The following is a 15,955-nucleotide window of genomic DNA, read 5'->3' as shown; positions in this document are numbered from 1 at the left end:
CATAATTAGGTTCTAGTGTTTATACATAAAATTCCTTTTTCAATATTCCTTTCCCACTAACTTTCTACAACTTCCCTTGTCCTCAGTTTGTCTCTTTTTCTTCAGAAATAACCAGCTTATTAGGACAAACTACTTCTTTTTAACTTCTCTCAAACACACACACATTTCTTTTCTTCCTTCTACAATAATATTCCTTCTAAATTTCAAAAGAGAAACCATAAAACAAGTATTGTTGATAATATAAAAGTTTTACATCTTCAGCAATTATTAATGGTTGGGCTATATAAGAACAAGGTTTGAGAAAAACTCGAAGAACAAGCACAACTATTATTCTGACTAATATTATTAGTAGACAGATGCATAGGGTGACCAGTGACTAGTTAGGAGGAGAAGGGCTATGTTTACCAAAGGGATAGATCTCAGTTTGAGAAGCACTATAGGAAGAGCTTTTGGCCAAGGGAGATTAAAAGCCTCTGAAAATTCACCTAGTTGAATTTTAATTGTACCATTTGTACGTTCCACCAATCCAGAGGACTGGAGTGATAAGCACAATGAAAATGCTGTAGAATAGGCCAAATATTACAAATGGATTGCATTATTTGCTTAGTGAAATGAGTCCCTCGGTCATTATGTAACTCAGAGGAAATTCCCCAATTGGGAATTTTTTTCCCCCAATAATAATTTACCTACTGTTAGGCTGTTGCTCGCCTGCAAGGGAATGCCTCAACTCAGTGAGAGAATGTACAAATCATAACTAACACATTTGTATCCTTGAGATGGTGGCACTTGGATGAAATCCAATTACCGTACCTCAAACAGACCTAAAGGAAGTGAGAAATGTCATTGGGACCCAGGGTTATATTTTAGACAAATAGAACATCTGCCATACACTTAATGAGCTACAGTCAGAGGTTTCCACTAATATTGTTTATTCCATGAAATCATCTTTTCAAGACCCCAATGTGTTAGCTCATGTATATGTCAAAGTATACATAATTGAGCCCCTATAGGTAAGATTGGTTTCTGATTGGGTCCAAGCCATATCTGTTTGTCTGGGTCAAAGGTTTCCCAGTTTTGTTGCCATAACTTCTTTTCTTCTTCCACAGTCGTCCATTGGAACTGTGAAAGACAGTCTTAAACTGATTTAATAGGAAGAAGAAACATTGTCAGGTCTGGCTGCTTATTACTGTTTGTCTAGCTGCAGTGTCAGCTAAATTATTTCCTTTTGCTTTGATGGTGGCAGCTTTAGAGCATCCTGGAATTTTGATAATTACCAATTGGTTCGGTTCCTCTATGTCATTTAATAATTCTGCAACCCTATTTTGCATTCTTTATGGTCTGCCCTGAGGAAGAAGCCTCGCTGTTTCCTCAACACGACAAAGTTGTGAGTGGCACCAAAAGCACAGTGACTATCAGTGTAATTGTTGGCTATTTGATTTTTGGCTGATTGACAAGCTCCAGTTAGAGCAATTAATTCAGCTTGTTGGGCAGATCAGGTAAATCAGAACCTTCAATTATGTTTATATTGGAAGTTATTACATATCTAGCTTGATAATATCCCTGTTCATCTTTTAGATAAGATCCATCTGTAAACCAAATTAAGTTAGCATTATCAATAGGAGTTTCCTGTAAACTGTTCCTAGGAACAAAAAGGTAGTCGCTAAGCAAAACCCAATCGTGGATGTCTCATCTTGCAAAGAAGGTAGCAAAATTGCCAGGTTACAACTGTTAAATCTAGTTAAAGCAATATTAGATACAGAAAGCAAGAATACTTCGTAAGAAGCCAATCGACTGACAGATGGATGTGATGAGGATTCAGTAAAGATTCAGCAGAATGAAGAACATAAATATAGGATCGCCTATAACTATTTCTTCTGTTGTTCGCATAACATGGCTGCAGCAGAGACAGCTGTCATGCAGGGAGAGCCCTTTGGCTACTGAGTTTAATTGCTAACTATAATTTCCTGTAAATCTACAATGATCGCTGTTTTTGAGTTAAATCTCCTATAAAGCATTTCTTTTATGTTCATGAATAAAAAGGAAGAAAGTTTATAATTAAGGTGTTCCAGAGCAGGAGCTTTAGATAATAATATTTCCTCTAGAACTTCTTCAGCTTGTTTCCCTTCAGTGTTCCATTGAATTGCATCAGGTTGACCTGATTTTAATAAGACATATATAGAGAGGCTGGGCCTATTAATGAAAAATTTGGAACCCATTGTGGCAGTATCCAGTCAGACCCAGAAATCTTTTAAGCTGTTTTTTTTGTTTGTTTGTTTTTAGAAGAGGAAAGGATATTATTTCTACAAATCTTTCAGGGTTAATTTGTAGCCCATATTTAGATTTTAGATAACCAAGGTATTTTACTTGAGGTAAACAGATTCAAAGCTTGTCCTTTGAGACACTACATCCCTTTGTGGTCAGCTATTGTAATAGGTAAACTGTGTCCTCTCAGGAGTCTAATATGACCTAGAGCATAAAAATAAATCATTCACATATTGAATTAGAGTGGAATTTCTGGGAAATTCAATATCATTCAAATCAGCTTTTAATGTCTGTGAGAAATAGGTGGGACTTTATGTATATCCCTGGGGTATTACTGTGCAAGAAACTCGTGATCTTCCCAGATGGAAAGCAAAGAGGTATTTCCTGTCTTTTTTTTTTTTTTTACAGAAATGCTGAAAAAGACAGTACATAAATCTATATCATTGGAAAATATCGGCAGTCCACAGGAATAGCTTATAATAGAATATGTGGATTTGGGACCACAGGATGTCTTTATTTATTGCTATGAGATCCCGTGCAAACCTCTATCCTTTCCCATTGGGTTTCTTTACTGGAAAAATAGAAGAATTACAGGGGCTCGTACATGGAATTATAAGCTCCCCCCCTTTTAAAAAAGTAATCTTGTATAATGGGCTAATTCCAGCTAGTGCATCAGGTCTTATAGGACACTGGTGAATATTAGGTAGAGATAAAGTGTTGTCAATATTTATTTTAATACTAGTGGCTTTACTTAATTTTGCCAATATCTGTACTGGAAAAGGCCCAAAGTTGCATTGGAATATCAGTCTCAAGATTAATTTTTTCTTGAGGAGGTTACTTTAAAGTTGTTATTTTCCCAATTGGTTCAGTATCTGATTTATTTAGTTCTAAATATATTTCACCCTTCTGGGAGAAGGATGTGTGGGCATCATTGGTTTCAAGAAAGTTTCACTCTATTAGGTGAATTGGGGCAGATTTGACTATTAAAATGCAAGTTTCCCCCTAACATTTCTTAGCTGGAAGGGAACAGGCTCTGAATTAAAAACAGACATTAGTTAATTAGATGTCCCTACCATTTGCACAGACACTTTACCTTGAGGAAGAGAGCACCTTAGTTGGGTAGATTAAGAACAGATAAAGTAACCCTGGTATCTAAAGAAACTTAGTAGTTTTCACTTTAAGATAATTTCAGTTTCTCCTAAAGTCTTAGTAAGGAGAAGAGGAAATGCCTTCTCATAACCCTCAGAGCAGCCCTATACTAGCTTCTGTTTGTTTTTTTTTTCTTTTTCTAAATCTCATTTCAGTTTTCTGCAGTCCTTCTTAAAGTGACCTGACTTTCTACAACAAAAGACTCCTCTACAGGAGTTTCCCAGCAAACCATATTTAGTAATTCTGTAGCTTTGCTCTCAGAAGCTAGTAGGTGTATTAATTGGAATAAGTCAGAATAGCCAGGATCACATGTTCTAACAGTTAAATCAAATTCCTTTGTGAACCCATCAGAGTCCTGGAGAGGGTCGGAGAAATCCTTAGGTAGATTCTTTAATTCTGTTCTAATCCAAGGAACATATGTAATCACTGGTTCCCCTCTGCCTGAGACCAGCTTTCTCCAAAGGGAGCTGCTGGAATTTCTGTATTTGTTTGTTTTTTCTGGTCTATCCTCATCTGGTTTTCTATTCTGAGTGGACCCTTAGTCAGTAGGGAACTGCAGTGGAGATGGCGTAGAAGAGAGAGAAGGAGGAGGAGGAAAAGAGAGTAAGTCTGGACAATGAATTAAAGGGTACCGCGTGGCAGTTAGGGAAGAGGTAAAAGCTGGGCGTTGGCATTGAGCAGCCTCGGAAACTTGCTTAGGTTCAGAGACAGTCTGAAATTTTCTTATTAACTTCCTGAAGAGACGGCCTCTCTGTTCTCTGTTTTATTAATTTTTTTTTTAATAAACTTTTATTTTGGAATGATTTTAGATTTACAGAAAAGTTAGAGTACACAAAGTACCTGAATAACCCTCATCTGATTTCCCCTATTGTTTTCTTTTTTCTTTCTTTCTTTCTATTTTTTTTTTTTTATTATGGTGACATTGGTTAATGAAATCCAGTAGGTTTCAGATGTACAATTCAACAGTAAGGCATATATATACACTGAATTGTGTGTTCACCGCCCTGTTCTCCTTTTTAGAGGTTTCTATTTGCCGTTTGAGGTAAGTCTCCTACCCTATTCACTCAGTTTGATTTTGAGCCAGCTTTCTTTTCCTATTGTGCACACACAAAAAATAATTTAGGTGTCAAAAGAGTTCCATTTTGACCATCTTAAGTTGATATCACTTCTAGTTTAATCTTCCCATTTCTGTACATACTTGCAAGTGCAGTTTCCCTAGGAATTGTGTATCTGCAGGAGAATTAATGGAGACTGGGGGCTGGGAAATTGCCGGCCTTGGAGGCATGATTTCTCAGGTTAATTTTAGTTTTCTTTTGAGATCTGCAGAGTCCAGGGATACTGTGTAGTGGGTTGAAGTGTGCTGCTTATGGGTTGAGCTCTAAGGGCCTGTCGCCTCCCAAGTTGCTTCAACCCTCTTACACATCTAGGTTTCTCCCCACTGCTGTCTAATATAACCGTGAGGACTCAGAGCACTAGGTAACCAGCCTTTATGTGTGAGTCCCCAGACGAGTCCATTATTTAATTACAGTTGTGTTGGAATTCCCTATGGAGCCCTGCTTGTTTTGAAGGATACCATCAAAAACCTCCACATAGATTCTTAGTCAACTAAGAATCGAGCTGGAGGGAGCAAATGACCCTTATCTCCAGAGCTGAACAAGTCCAGACTCTCATTTATCCAGCAAAAGGTTTGGTCATATTCACAGTAAGTAATTCCAATTGAAAAGCTAAAATTAAAAACCAGCCACCCATTTTTATTCTTTATTTCTGAGTTATCTCAACACTTGTCCTTAGCATGAGTTACCTCAACTTTTAACTTTTAATACCACCTGGAAGATTTTTTAAATCAGCTTAAATAAAGTTAGGGCCTCCTACCTTAAAACAGAGAGGTCCGGAATTCTAAGAAAAACTCACCCAAGTTCACCCGATGCAAAGTGGGGAGTCAGTGGGGGCACAACGGACCCCTGCTGGTACCTAGCACCTGGTCCCGGTCCTCAGGGTGGTCCTGGGTGGGCTTCTTTGGAATCCTGCCTAATGTACCAAGTAAGTGTTGACATAAGAAACATCCAAACCTGTAGAGAATTTTAATGAGTTTCTTTGAGCTAAACTGCCGGGAAGCAAAATCTCATCAGATTAAGAAAATGCTCCGGAGAATGGCAGTTTTGCAGCTTATTTTATGCATTAGAATCAAAAGAGGAGACAAAAGGAAGGTTACATGAAATCCATTGGTGATAGATTAAGGGGGAGGGAGAAAGCAAGGCAGGGAAGTCTCTTGGATTGGATAAAAAGTAAAACAGAGAGACACGAACTTCTTTTATTAGTGAGTACATGATAGTTAATTATTAACATTTTACAACTTTTAACACAGGGACAGTATTCTACAAAACCCCTACAAGAGGTTCTGTTGTCTGGTGCGGTAGGCTGTGCCCTGAGGGGCCCGGATAAAGGGATTACTCTGACATTCCAAGTATATGTTATCTTAGAAGCAAAAAGACTATAGAAGGGCTTACTTGATGTAAATACTGACCTTTGTGAAGAAAGCTACAGGCCCAGGATGTGACTACCCACCATGACCCGCTTTTAGTTAGGAATTTACATGTTCAGACCATTCCGTGTGGTTAATTTCGGTCTTTTGAGTTTGTAGGGCCCGCCATGCTGGCCTTCCCTGAGATTGTCAGGTTTAGTGTGTGGGCCTTTTTTGTCTGCAATTGTTTAATTCCTCATTGATGAGTTTTAGAGCTCTTTATAAATTTTAGATGCATTTAAAAGTAAATTAGAGACATCAGTGTACTTCCCTCTAAATACATCAGCATGCATATTATTAACTAGGGTTCAATTTCTTTACATATAGTGAAGTACACAAATCTTAAATTTATGATCTCTGAGATTTGACAAATGCTACTCCTGTGTAACAAAAACCACTGTCATGATGTAAAACATTGTTCTGTTGATTTTTATGACCACCGATGGCAATCTATTTGAAAAACAGTGCTTCAAATAATCTAGCTGTAACGCAAGGCCAGGGTAGAGGCTCTGGGCTGTAAAAATAGGATTTGCAACTAAGATGTTGCTTTTGGGAGACAACCAGTGAGAAGGGCTTCCCTTCGTAGACTGCAGGGACCACCCTGGGTTTGTTTCCAGGATGGCCTTACCTTACTGCACTGTGCAGCCCAAAAAGGCCATGTGCCAGTGCTGGCGTTCATAATGGAAGACCTGGAGGACGTGGCCCTGGACCATGCTGACAAGGTGAGAGTGGCATCAAGGCTGTTTGTCCTTTTCATTTGGATTGGGGCTCCTGGGGCCACTCCTACCCATTCCTTGAGCGCATCCTGTGAGTTATGGTAAGTGCAGACTGAACCCTGCCTCAGGGAGCTATTGGTCTAAAAAGGGTATTAGGGCACAAATGAGCAAGACACAAGCAGAACATGGCTCGTTCCCTCAGAGAGGCTCTGATAAGGACTAGACAGGTTAGAGAAGGGAATAACTCCTTTTTCCTTCCTGGGGGAGGTGGCATTTGGTGAATGAAATGGATTTTGTTGCTAAGATTAGAAAGTAGAGGGGCATTCCAGATGGAGGAGAGAGCATCGCTAGAGCTTTAGAGATGGAAAAGACCCTTTGTGTGTCAGTTCAGTTTGATCACAATCTTGGGAGTTAGGGCCATAGGGATTGTTGGGGTCTCTCATGGAGACCTCAACCCCCAGCCATAGGAATCTGGCCCTTATTCAGTAGGCAGCAGGGACTGCAGGAGGATTTCAGTTGGGGAGAGACCCACCCAAGAGGTTTTATTGGGAAGTTTGATCTGGGCTTTTTAGGCAGAATGTGTTGGGTAAGGGGAGGGGAGAGTGTCTGGGGCAGGAGAGGCCACTGCAAGCCCAGAGTGGTTGGGGAAACGAAGGCCAGGTGGGCAGGCACGGAAGGTTCACTATCTTTTCACCGGTCAGTTGGGAAGGACGGCGTTTCACCGGGCAGCTGAACACGGGCAGCTGGATGCTCTGGACTTCCTTGTGGGCTCTGGCTGTGACCACAGTGTCAAAGACAAGGTACTGTGACCGTGGGCCCCAGGGGAGGGCCAGGCTCTGGGCTCCTGACAGGGATGGGTGCTGACAGCTCTCCTGTGCCTACTTCTGACTCCAACATGCTGGAGAAGCAGGCAGCCAAAGGCGAGAGTGTGTCCGAAGTTCTTTAAACAGGCCTTTTTTGAGCACACTCGATGGGCCTGCCCTGTGCTACAGGGAGGAGCACAGAGATGCCCATGACGGTTTCTTACTCAAGGAACTCAATGCCACAATCCTAGTAAAGAGCTATGAGCTAATGCGGGGAGTCAGGATGGCAAATCGAATTGATTTGTAGTGCTGTCTAGGATGGGTTTGAGCAGACAGTGATTCCACTGAGGACGTCTTTTGTTAGGGGGCATGGGAAGAGTTAGGGGGTTGGTAGCCATACATCTGTGGTTATTTGTTTTCTTTATGATTTAGTAATTTACTATGGTAATGGCAAAAGTAGAATAAGAATACTGACAAGGGAGCATTTCTTTCAGAGTAGATTTCACCTATCTGAGAAGGGGTGAGGGATGGGGCCTCAAGGGACTACCCTACAAATGACTTGTGGCAATGGACCTTTGTGAATCCTTAGGCAAAGATGTTGCAGCAAATTCTAAACAATGATTTCATCAAAGGGACGAACTCCATTTTTAATTTTCTGATTAATGTCCTTGGCCAGAATAGAAGAAGTCCTGTTTCTAAGCTAGTGACGGAGTTCACAGACGAATGCACTGTAGAATCTTAGAATTGGAAGGCATCTATATCAAAGGCTACTTCAACCTTTTCACTTTACAGATGTGGAAACTGAGGCCCAGAGAGGGGGATACTTTATTTTTTATTTACTTGTTTATTTTAAACATTTTATGTATTTATTTTTCCCACTCCCCCCTCCGAGAAGAGGATACTTTAGCCAAGATCATACAGCAAGACAAATGTCAATTGGGTTTGGAACCAGCATCCTGATGCCTTAGCCCTGTGCTCCTCGCTCTCACCAAGCTGCCTCCTGGGGCACTGAGCCCTTGGGTTTACAACAAATCTGTCTGTCCACACTCATCCTTTAGGGATGAAGACTGAGTAAGACCGAGTCGGATCCTGAGACTTGAATTAGGCTGATTTCCTTCATTTCAGAAACATGGCTATCTCTGGAAATGGCCATGTTCTGTGCTGGGAACTGAGAATACAAAGAGGGATCAATGACAGCCCTTACCAGGACACATCTACCCAGGAGGCAAAACAATGATTCTACTTAGGGCCCCGAGAGAGCAGGATCACCAAAACCAAAAAAAAAAAAAAAAAAAAAAAACAAGAAAGTCCAGCTTTGATGAACTTACCCAGAACCCTTGCAATTGGAAATTCTAGAAAGAAGCATTTAAAATTGCATGGCCCTGTTGAGTTTTATATTTTCAGATGAGGAGTATTTCATCTGGGGAGGGGCCACAGTAAGTAAGCTTTACAAGGTTCTGGACCACTTAAGGTCTGACTCTTGCTAGGACCCCATGGCTGCATAGGGGGATAGACTTGTCAGAATCAATGACAACGCATGTCGTGCCTCAGGTGCTGTAACGGTAGGGAGGCTTTGAGAGCCCAGAGAAAGTGATTAATTCCACTGGGAACATTAGGGAGATGCTGACAGGACCTCACAGATGTAAAGAGGCTGGGCACCCCCACAGGTGGAGGGCAGAAGGCACTGGGCCCAAGGCCAAGCCCTCCTACTGTCAGCCTCTCCTGCCTCTGAGTGCCCTGCCCTGCCCAGCCCTAGTAGGGGGTTCGTGCCACCTGCATCTTCAAAGGACAAGATGTGGATATTAATAACCCAGAAGGAAAGAGAAAGCCCTGCCCTGTCTCCACAGCCCTGTTCGCTGGGGGCACGTGTCGGGCTCGCCTCCGTTCACTCACGTTCTCTGTGTCTCTTTGAACACAGAGACTTCACACTGTGGCCACAGCCCCACAGCCTGATCCTTGCTTGCTGCAGTGAGTGGAGAGGGTGGGAGAGCAGCGGAACAAAGCCGCTGAGGGGAATTTTTAAACTTAAGTTTATTTATTAATATAATACGATGATGATCATAAGGGAAATTTAAATGTTTCATCTTTGATCCCATAAGATAGTTATAGCTGTTTTATGTATGTGTGGGATCTATCATGGGGTGGGTATGTTTTTAACTCTTTTAAGTACTGCTTTGGCTTTGGTATATGTTCACATCCTCATCGGGCCCTTTAAAGATCTATGCCTAAATGTGAATGTCCTGATTCTTACCTCAGGAAGGTACTGCGACAGGCCAGGATGAGGAAAGAGCTTGAGCTAGGAGGCTCCCATCAATGGTTCAGCTAGATGTGTCCAAGGGGCCTTCTGGATGTGATGAATGGCCAAAGCTGGATCTTCCCTTCTGTATGTTTCCGTGGGTTCCTCAGGTATCCTTGCCTTCTGTGGTTCTTTAGGGACATACTGTTTCTCCGGCTGGCCACTTCCAGCTGTCCTTTCCCCTCTAGGTGTCCTAGTAAGATCCCTTTGAGGATAACCCCTCAGCAGGGGCCACTTTTAATACAAAAATATTGTGCCTTTTGCCCTACCCCACCCGCTCCACTCTCTCAGCTCTCACAGTCACCTTTGGACTTCTCAAGTGTGAGGCAAATGCCAGTCCTTTGGCTTTCAATTTCCAAAAGACACAGGTTAAGCTCTCCATCACATTATTTACTCACTGAACAAATATCTATTGAGCATCTGCCATGTGCTGCAGGCCCTATTCTAGGCACTTCAGAGAACAAAAATTCTCCACCCTGTGGTGCTTAAGTTCTAACAGCAGAGTCAGACAATAAATAATAAGCGTAGTTACAAGTAAATTATAAACTGTTAGAGGTTATCAGTGCTATGGGGAAAAGGAAAAGCCGAGCAGGATAAGGGGATCAGGAGGACAGGGGTGGGAGTTCCAGTTTTAAATTATGTCAGGGCGGGCCACACTAGTCAATGAAAAGCTAACATCTTGAACAAAGACAAGGAGGCAAGTGACTGGGCCATGTGGCTGGCTGGGTACAGCCTGAGCACAGGGAGAGTCCCTGGAGCTGTGGCCTTAAGCAGAGGATGGGGATGGTGATCTGGGGTCCCCAGCAAGGGATTAACTTTAGACAGGAACATGGAAGGTAGGGATTTTTTTTAAAGTAATGTGTCTGCCTTGTAGTATAAGAGAGACCAGGACTTGGCCCTTGAAAGTGCCCTGAGTTGTAGTTTTTCGCACAGTTCTCAGGGGGCAGGGTGGCATTGGCTTAGTACGTAAGGCTACAGTTTGTAGAGTCCACCTGGTTGTGTTGCAGCAACTCATGATTTGCTCTGCAACCCTGAAGATGTCACTTGCCTTCTCTGGACCTCAATTTCCATGTCTGTGAAATAAGGGGATGGCTCCAGCGGGTCCCCAGAGCCTGAGAGGATCTATGATTCTCCCAGCCCCTTCTCCCTGTAGGAGGGGAACACAGCCCTGCACCTGGCTGCTGGCCGGGGCCATCTGGCTGTGTTACAGCGACTCCTGGACATCAGGCTGGACTTGGAGGAGAGGAATGTGGTGAGTTGCCCCCTGGAGGACGCAGAGATGCATGACACTCACTCCCTGCCTTTAAGGAACTCCCGCCAGTGATGCAGCCTAGTTTTCTGTCATAGAGGCCCTGAAGCCAGGAGCTAGGGACATGTTCTTGGACTACTAGCCCACCAGGAAAAGCTAAGCAGCAGCACAAAATTCCAGACTTTGCAGGGCCCGAGGCATGAGGGATTACCAAGAAGTCATACACAGGCTGTATGCTCAAAAGATGCGAGAAGTCTCAGTGGCCAGGACGATCAGGGATGGCTTCCTGGAGTAGGAGGGAATGGACAGAAAGCAGGAGTGAGGCAGCTTGGAGGGTGAGGAGAATGTGAACACGGGTGTGGAGGAGGGGTGAATGTACCACATGCCCCTCAAAGTGAGAAAATCAGGTGTGAGGCTCAAGGAACCACAAAAACCAGTTCACTGTCCTCAGTAACAGGACAGTGGAGAGCTCAGAGAGCCCCGGAGCCTGGCATATGGGCGTCCTCTTGCCTCAGGTCCTGGCCTTAGGCTCCTGCCATCCTCATACCTCTCCTGTGTGTTTCAGGAAGGTCTGACTGCTCTGCACGCAGCTGCTGAAGGGATCCACCCCGACTGTGTGCGGCTCCTTCTGGAGGCTGGGAGCAGCGTGAATGCCCTCACCCAGGTAGCCAGGCCTCCTCATGACTGATGTCTGCCCTTGGCTGCTGAGCTAAACCGTGTTAACAGTAGCAGCCATAATGATTTCTGAACATCGTGTGAGCAGAGGCTGTGAGGCAGCAGGCCCAGGTTCTGGTCTTGGCTTCTTCACTTCTGAGCTGTGTGATCTGGGAAAGTTATTTTCTATGAGCCTCATTTCCCAACTATAAAATGGGGATGATATATACTTACTTTTTTACATTTCTGTGAAGCTTGAATATGAACACAGTGCCCAGGACAGAATAGAAACCCAACATCTGTTTGTGTCTTTTTATCATTAGGCATTTGATAGTTCACAAAACACCTTTATAACTATCACTTCAGAAAAATGTCCCCTGCATTTTACAGATGAGGAAAATGAAGTTTAGAGAGGTTCAGTGACTTTTCCTGGTCACAAGCTGGTAAGAAGCAAAGCTGAGTTTGAGAAGCCTATCTCCTGACTCGGTCATGAAGATTTGCCCCACCCAGTGTGGGGGTGGTTCCCCATTATGAGGCCCATCTGTGAAGGGCTACATCAGCCCTCAAACCTGGGCCTGGGTGTCACTCTGGGACAGGCTTCTTCTGTTCCTCCTCATCGTATTTCCTTAAGTCAGTCACTAGAAATTCTCCCCTGGAAAGGTGGGTTGTGGTCTTTCTTTAAGTAAGGAGTTGGTATTTTTGTTTTTGTTTTGTTTTGCTTTTTACTTTTAGATCAATGACAAATAGTCTTTCTTGGCTGGTTGAATGGCTTCAGTGTCTGTTCACTATTTGTTCCAAATTTCAAAAATACGGCAAAAATAATATTGATAATAAATAATAAAATATAAATGATAGCAAAACTAGTTTGAAAACAGGAATTGAAATGGTATGCTAAAATATTTGACACAAAGTAAAGGAGAAAATAAGAACAAAAAAGATAGGAGACATAGAAATTAAATAGCAAAATGGCAAATGTAAATTTAATAATATCAATGTTAAACTTTCCTAATTGTGAATCATGCTTTATAAGCTACAAAACACTTACAGAACTCCCTTAGAAGGTGTTGGAGCTACTAGCCTAGGAGTATGGGAGTGGAGGGTGTGAGGGACTCCAAGGCCCAGAGAAGGAAAGTAGCTGCTTTAGGGCACCCAAATGTGTCCTTCTGGTGTTGCTCTTTGGTCAATGAGGCCCTTTCTCTGTGCCCAGCACTGGGAGGGCTTCCTAACAGTAACAGCATAGGAGTTTCGAGACTGGGAGGTTGTGTCCAGCTGGTGGCCATTGGTGGGGTTGGAGCTGCCCACTGCATTGGGCCTTGTGCTCTAGTCTTGGTTTCTGGCAGAGGCCCCGTTCTGTATGGACACTCCTACCCCTCCGTGTCATGCATCAGGGTCTCTGAGAAGGGAGCAAACCCAAAGTGAATGCATTTCTCATTGAGAGATGGCCTGGTTCCCACCCACTCTGTGCGCTCACTCAGACAGTCTTTGAGAGGGTGACCAACTTGTTCCAGTTTGCTCCACGATGTCTTGGTTTTAAAATAGAAAGTCTTGTATCCCAGGGAACCCTAAGTCCCAGGCAATCTGAGATAATTGGTCACCTAGTGAGGCTGGCCTGGCAGAGTGGGGAGGTATCTCATGTGAGGTCACTGTTGGGCCAGGGGTTGGCTCTGACTGAAGAAGAGCACTTAGAAGGCCCTTCCGGGAGGAAGCCCTTGCTTTGGCCCTGGCAAGTCCTGCTGGGATACCCTGAGACCAGCTCCAGCTGGGCAGTTCATGCCAGGTAGGGTTTGCCCTGTACTGGCAAATCTTACTGTCCCCTTCTTTGAAAACATGTCCTCAGAGTCTATACTCTGCATGTGTCGGAGATATACATGACTTATGTGTCAGAGTTTGTGAGAGGAAGTGAGAAAAAGTTGAGACCATAATGAGCTCCTTTTGCTAGACACCAGGCCTCGGCAAGTCATTGATTTCTCCAGCCTCAGGGTTTAAGGGGGATAGTAGTCCGGGAGAACGAGGGTATGAGACAAAAATGGAATAATGAATCCCGAAGTGCTTCGTAAACTCACTGTGAGGGGACATTGCAATGATTCCTGTTTTCCTGTAGAAGGAACAGAGCGGCCTGCACTACGCAGCCCTTGGAGGCTCTGAGGATGTGGCCCGGGCCCTCATCCACGCAGGAGGCTGCACCAACGTGGCTGATTATGTAAGTGTGGGGCCTGGGCTGAAGGGAGTGTCCTCTGCAAAGTCTTCCACGACCTCATTGATTGGGGAGGGGGGTAGGAGTGGGGCCCAGGACCAGGGAAGCTGGCCACAGGTAGGAAAGTCAAATAAGGTTCTAGTGGAACAGAATTAGAAACCAAGGTTGCACTTCTTCCCGAGTGAATTTCCTCTTGTTCTCCACTCATTTATCCATGGGGTCTTAGTAATGATCTTTTTATTATACATCTAGCCTCTTGGTTGTTCATTTTTTTTCCTGTTATGTTGTAGTACACATAGTATACCATAGATGACAGGGAACCTTGTGGTTAAGACGTGGACTTTGGTGTCAGACAACTCGGCTTTGCGACCTGGGTCTGCCATTCAAAAACTAAATGACCTTTAGCGAGCAGCTTTGACCTCCCTGGGCCTCTATTTCCTTATCTATAGGTCCTGTTATTATTCTCATTACATAAATGAGGAACTATCTATTATTTAAATTAGAAAGAGGTCATTTCATATAGCTGAAATAAATACTCTATTTAAAATTATTGTAAAGACAGTGTAACACAGTTTATTGGAATATAGAGGGAAAAAGGCATCCTTAATCCCAAAGCTCTAGTAAAGCAATACTTTATTCCCTCTCAGTTTCTCCTCAGCACCTCCAACTAGAATGAATCCAGGCTAAGGCAGAATTCTGGAAAGGGGGACGCTTATTTGTTTTTCCCCATCAAGACGCAAGAATCTCGACTCTAGTCCAGTGGAGTCTACCCAGCCCAGGTATCCAGAGTTGCTGCAGTTTTCCTAGTAGCTGTTTTTAGGGGCTGACCATGCCAGATGTGGTCCAGTGTTCACATCACATTTTACTTAACAGTTCCTCAACTGTTGGATATTTAAGTTGGCTCTGATTGTGCCACTATAAATATTGATTTCATGAACATCTTTATGGCGTATAATTTTTTATTTCTTTTGTATTATATATGAATTTTCCAAACTGGATTTCTAGGACAACTAATAAAAACATTTTTATGATTTTTGATATAAGTTGTTAAATTGCTTTCCAGAAAGTTCACAGCATGTAGCTCCTAGTCATTTTTGAGTGACCTTTCACCAATATTAGATATTAATCAATTTTGTAGTTAAATGATTCTTTGTTATTGTTTTATTTTAAATCTCTTAGATTATATTGAACTTTTCCCATTAACTCATTTTTCTAGTTTGTTCTTCTGTTGTGAGTTATTTCTTCAGAACCTTTGCCCTAATGGTGAGTTTTTCGTTTGTATTTTTTTTTAAACTAATTTTTGGACCATCATGTATGTTGTTTGCTCTTATAATTTTTTGACATACTGAAGGTGTAAGTTTTTATGAAATCAAAATTATTCTTGACACAAGCTTTGAATTTTAATTTAGTAATATTCTAGTTGTTTGATGTTTCTTTTTAATCTTCCTAAAATGTACTTTTACATATGGTGTGATATATTAATAACAGATGTTCCCCCCGCAATTTTTTATGTCTCTATCTCAACTGTATTTATTAAATAATTCTAACATATTTTAGTGCTTTTTCATTCCTTCCATCATCACATATTTACATTTTGATATATGATGGGTTCTATTTCTGGGTGAAAGATTCTTTTTTAATGAGTTGTATTTCTAATCTTGAGCCAGTACCATACTATTTTATTGTTGCCTTATAATTTGTTTTAAAGTCATATATAATAGTCTCCCTTAATTATTCTTGTTAGTATAATTTTTTTATCCCTTTATATTCTCACCTGTTTATTCTTCCAATTGAAATTTAAGGTAATTTTGTCAAAAAATTAAAGATTTAGATTAATCACTGTACTACTGTAAACTAATTGGAGATCATTTAAATGATTTTAATAATTAGTCTTCCTATATAGAACACAATATGTCTCTCTATATGTTCAAATATTAATTTAAATCTGCCAACAAAATTACACTTTAAAATTCATTAAAGGAAGTTTAGAAAATGTAATAAAATCATCCATATTCTACTACCACAGATATGCTTTTTTATTTACTCTATAACAATTTTTTAAAAATTACCTATTTTAGTATAGTTAGAATTATAATATATATATATAATTT

The 15,955-nt window shown here is 41.9% G+C and overlaps 1 protein-coding gene across 1 annotated transcript in view; it reads left to right on the top strand.

Moving 5' to 3' along the window:
• Positions 1-15,955, top strand: part of ANKDD1A (ankyrin repeat and death domain containing 1A) — a 39,284-nt gene that overhangs the window by 10,142 nt on the left and 13,187 nt on the right. Inside the window, exons 5-9 of the mRNA XM_039865297.1 lie at positions 6,550-6,654; positions 7,350-7,448; positions 10,901-10,999; positions 11,562-11,660; positions 13,752-13,850. Coding sequence (XP_039721231.1) covers positions 6,550-6,654; positions 7,350-7,448; positions 10,901-10,999; positions 11,562-11,660; positions 13,752-13,850 — 501 coding nt within the window. The remainder of the gene's footprint in view (positions 1-6,549; positions 6,655-7,349; positions 7,449-10,900; positions 11,000-11,561; positions 11,661-13,751; positions 13,851-15,955) is intronic.

This window comes from Pteropus medius, unplaced genomic scaffold (genome assembly GCF_902729225.1).
Source record: "Pteropus medius unplaced genomic scaffold, Ma_sr-lr_union100, whole genome shotgun sequence".
Classification (NCBI taxonomy): domain Eukaryota; kingdom Metazoa; phylum Chordata; class Mammalia; order Chiroptera; family Pteropodidae; genus Pteropus; species Pteropus medius.
Note: the sequence above shows the minus strand (reverse complement) of the source record. Positions and strands in the feature narration are given on the sequence as shown.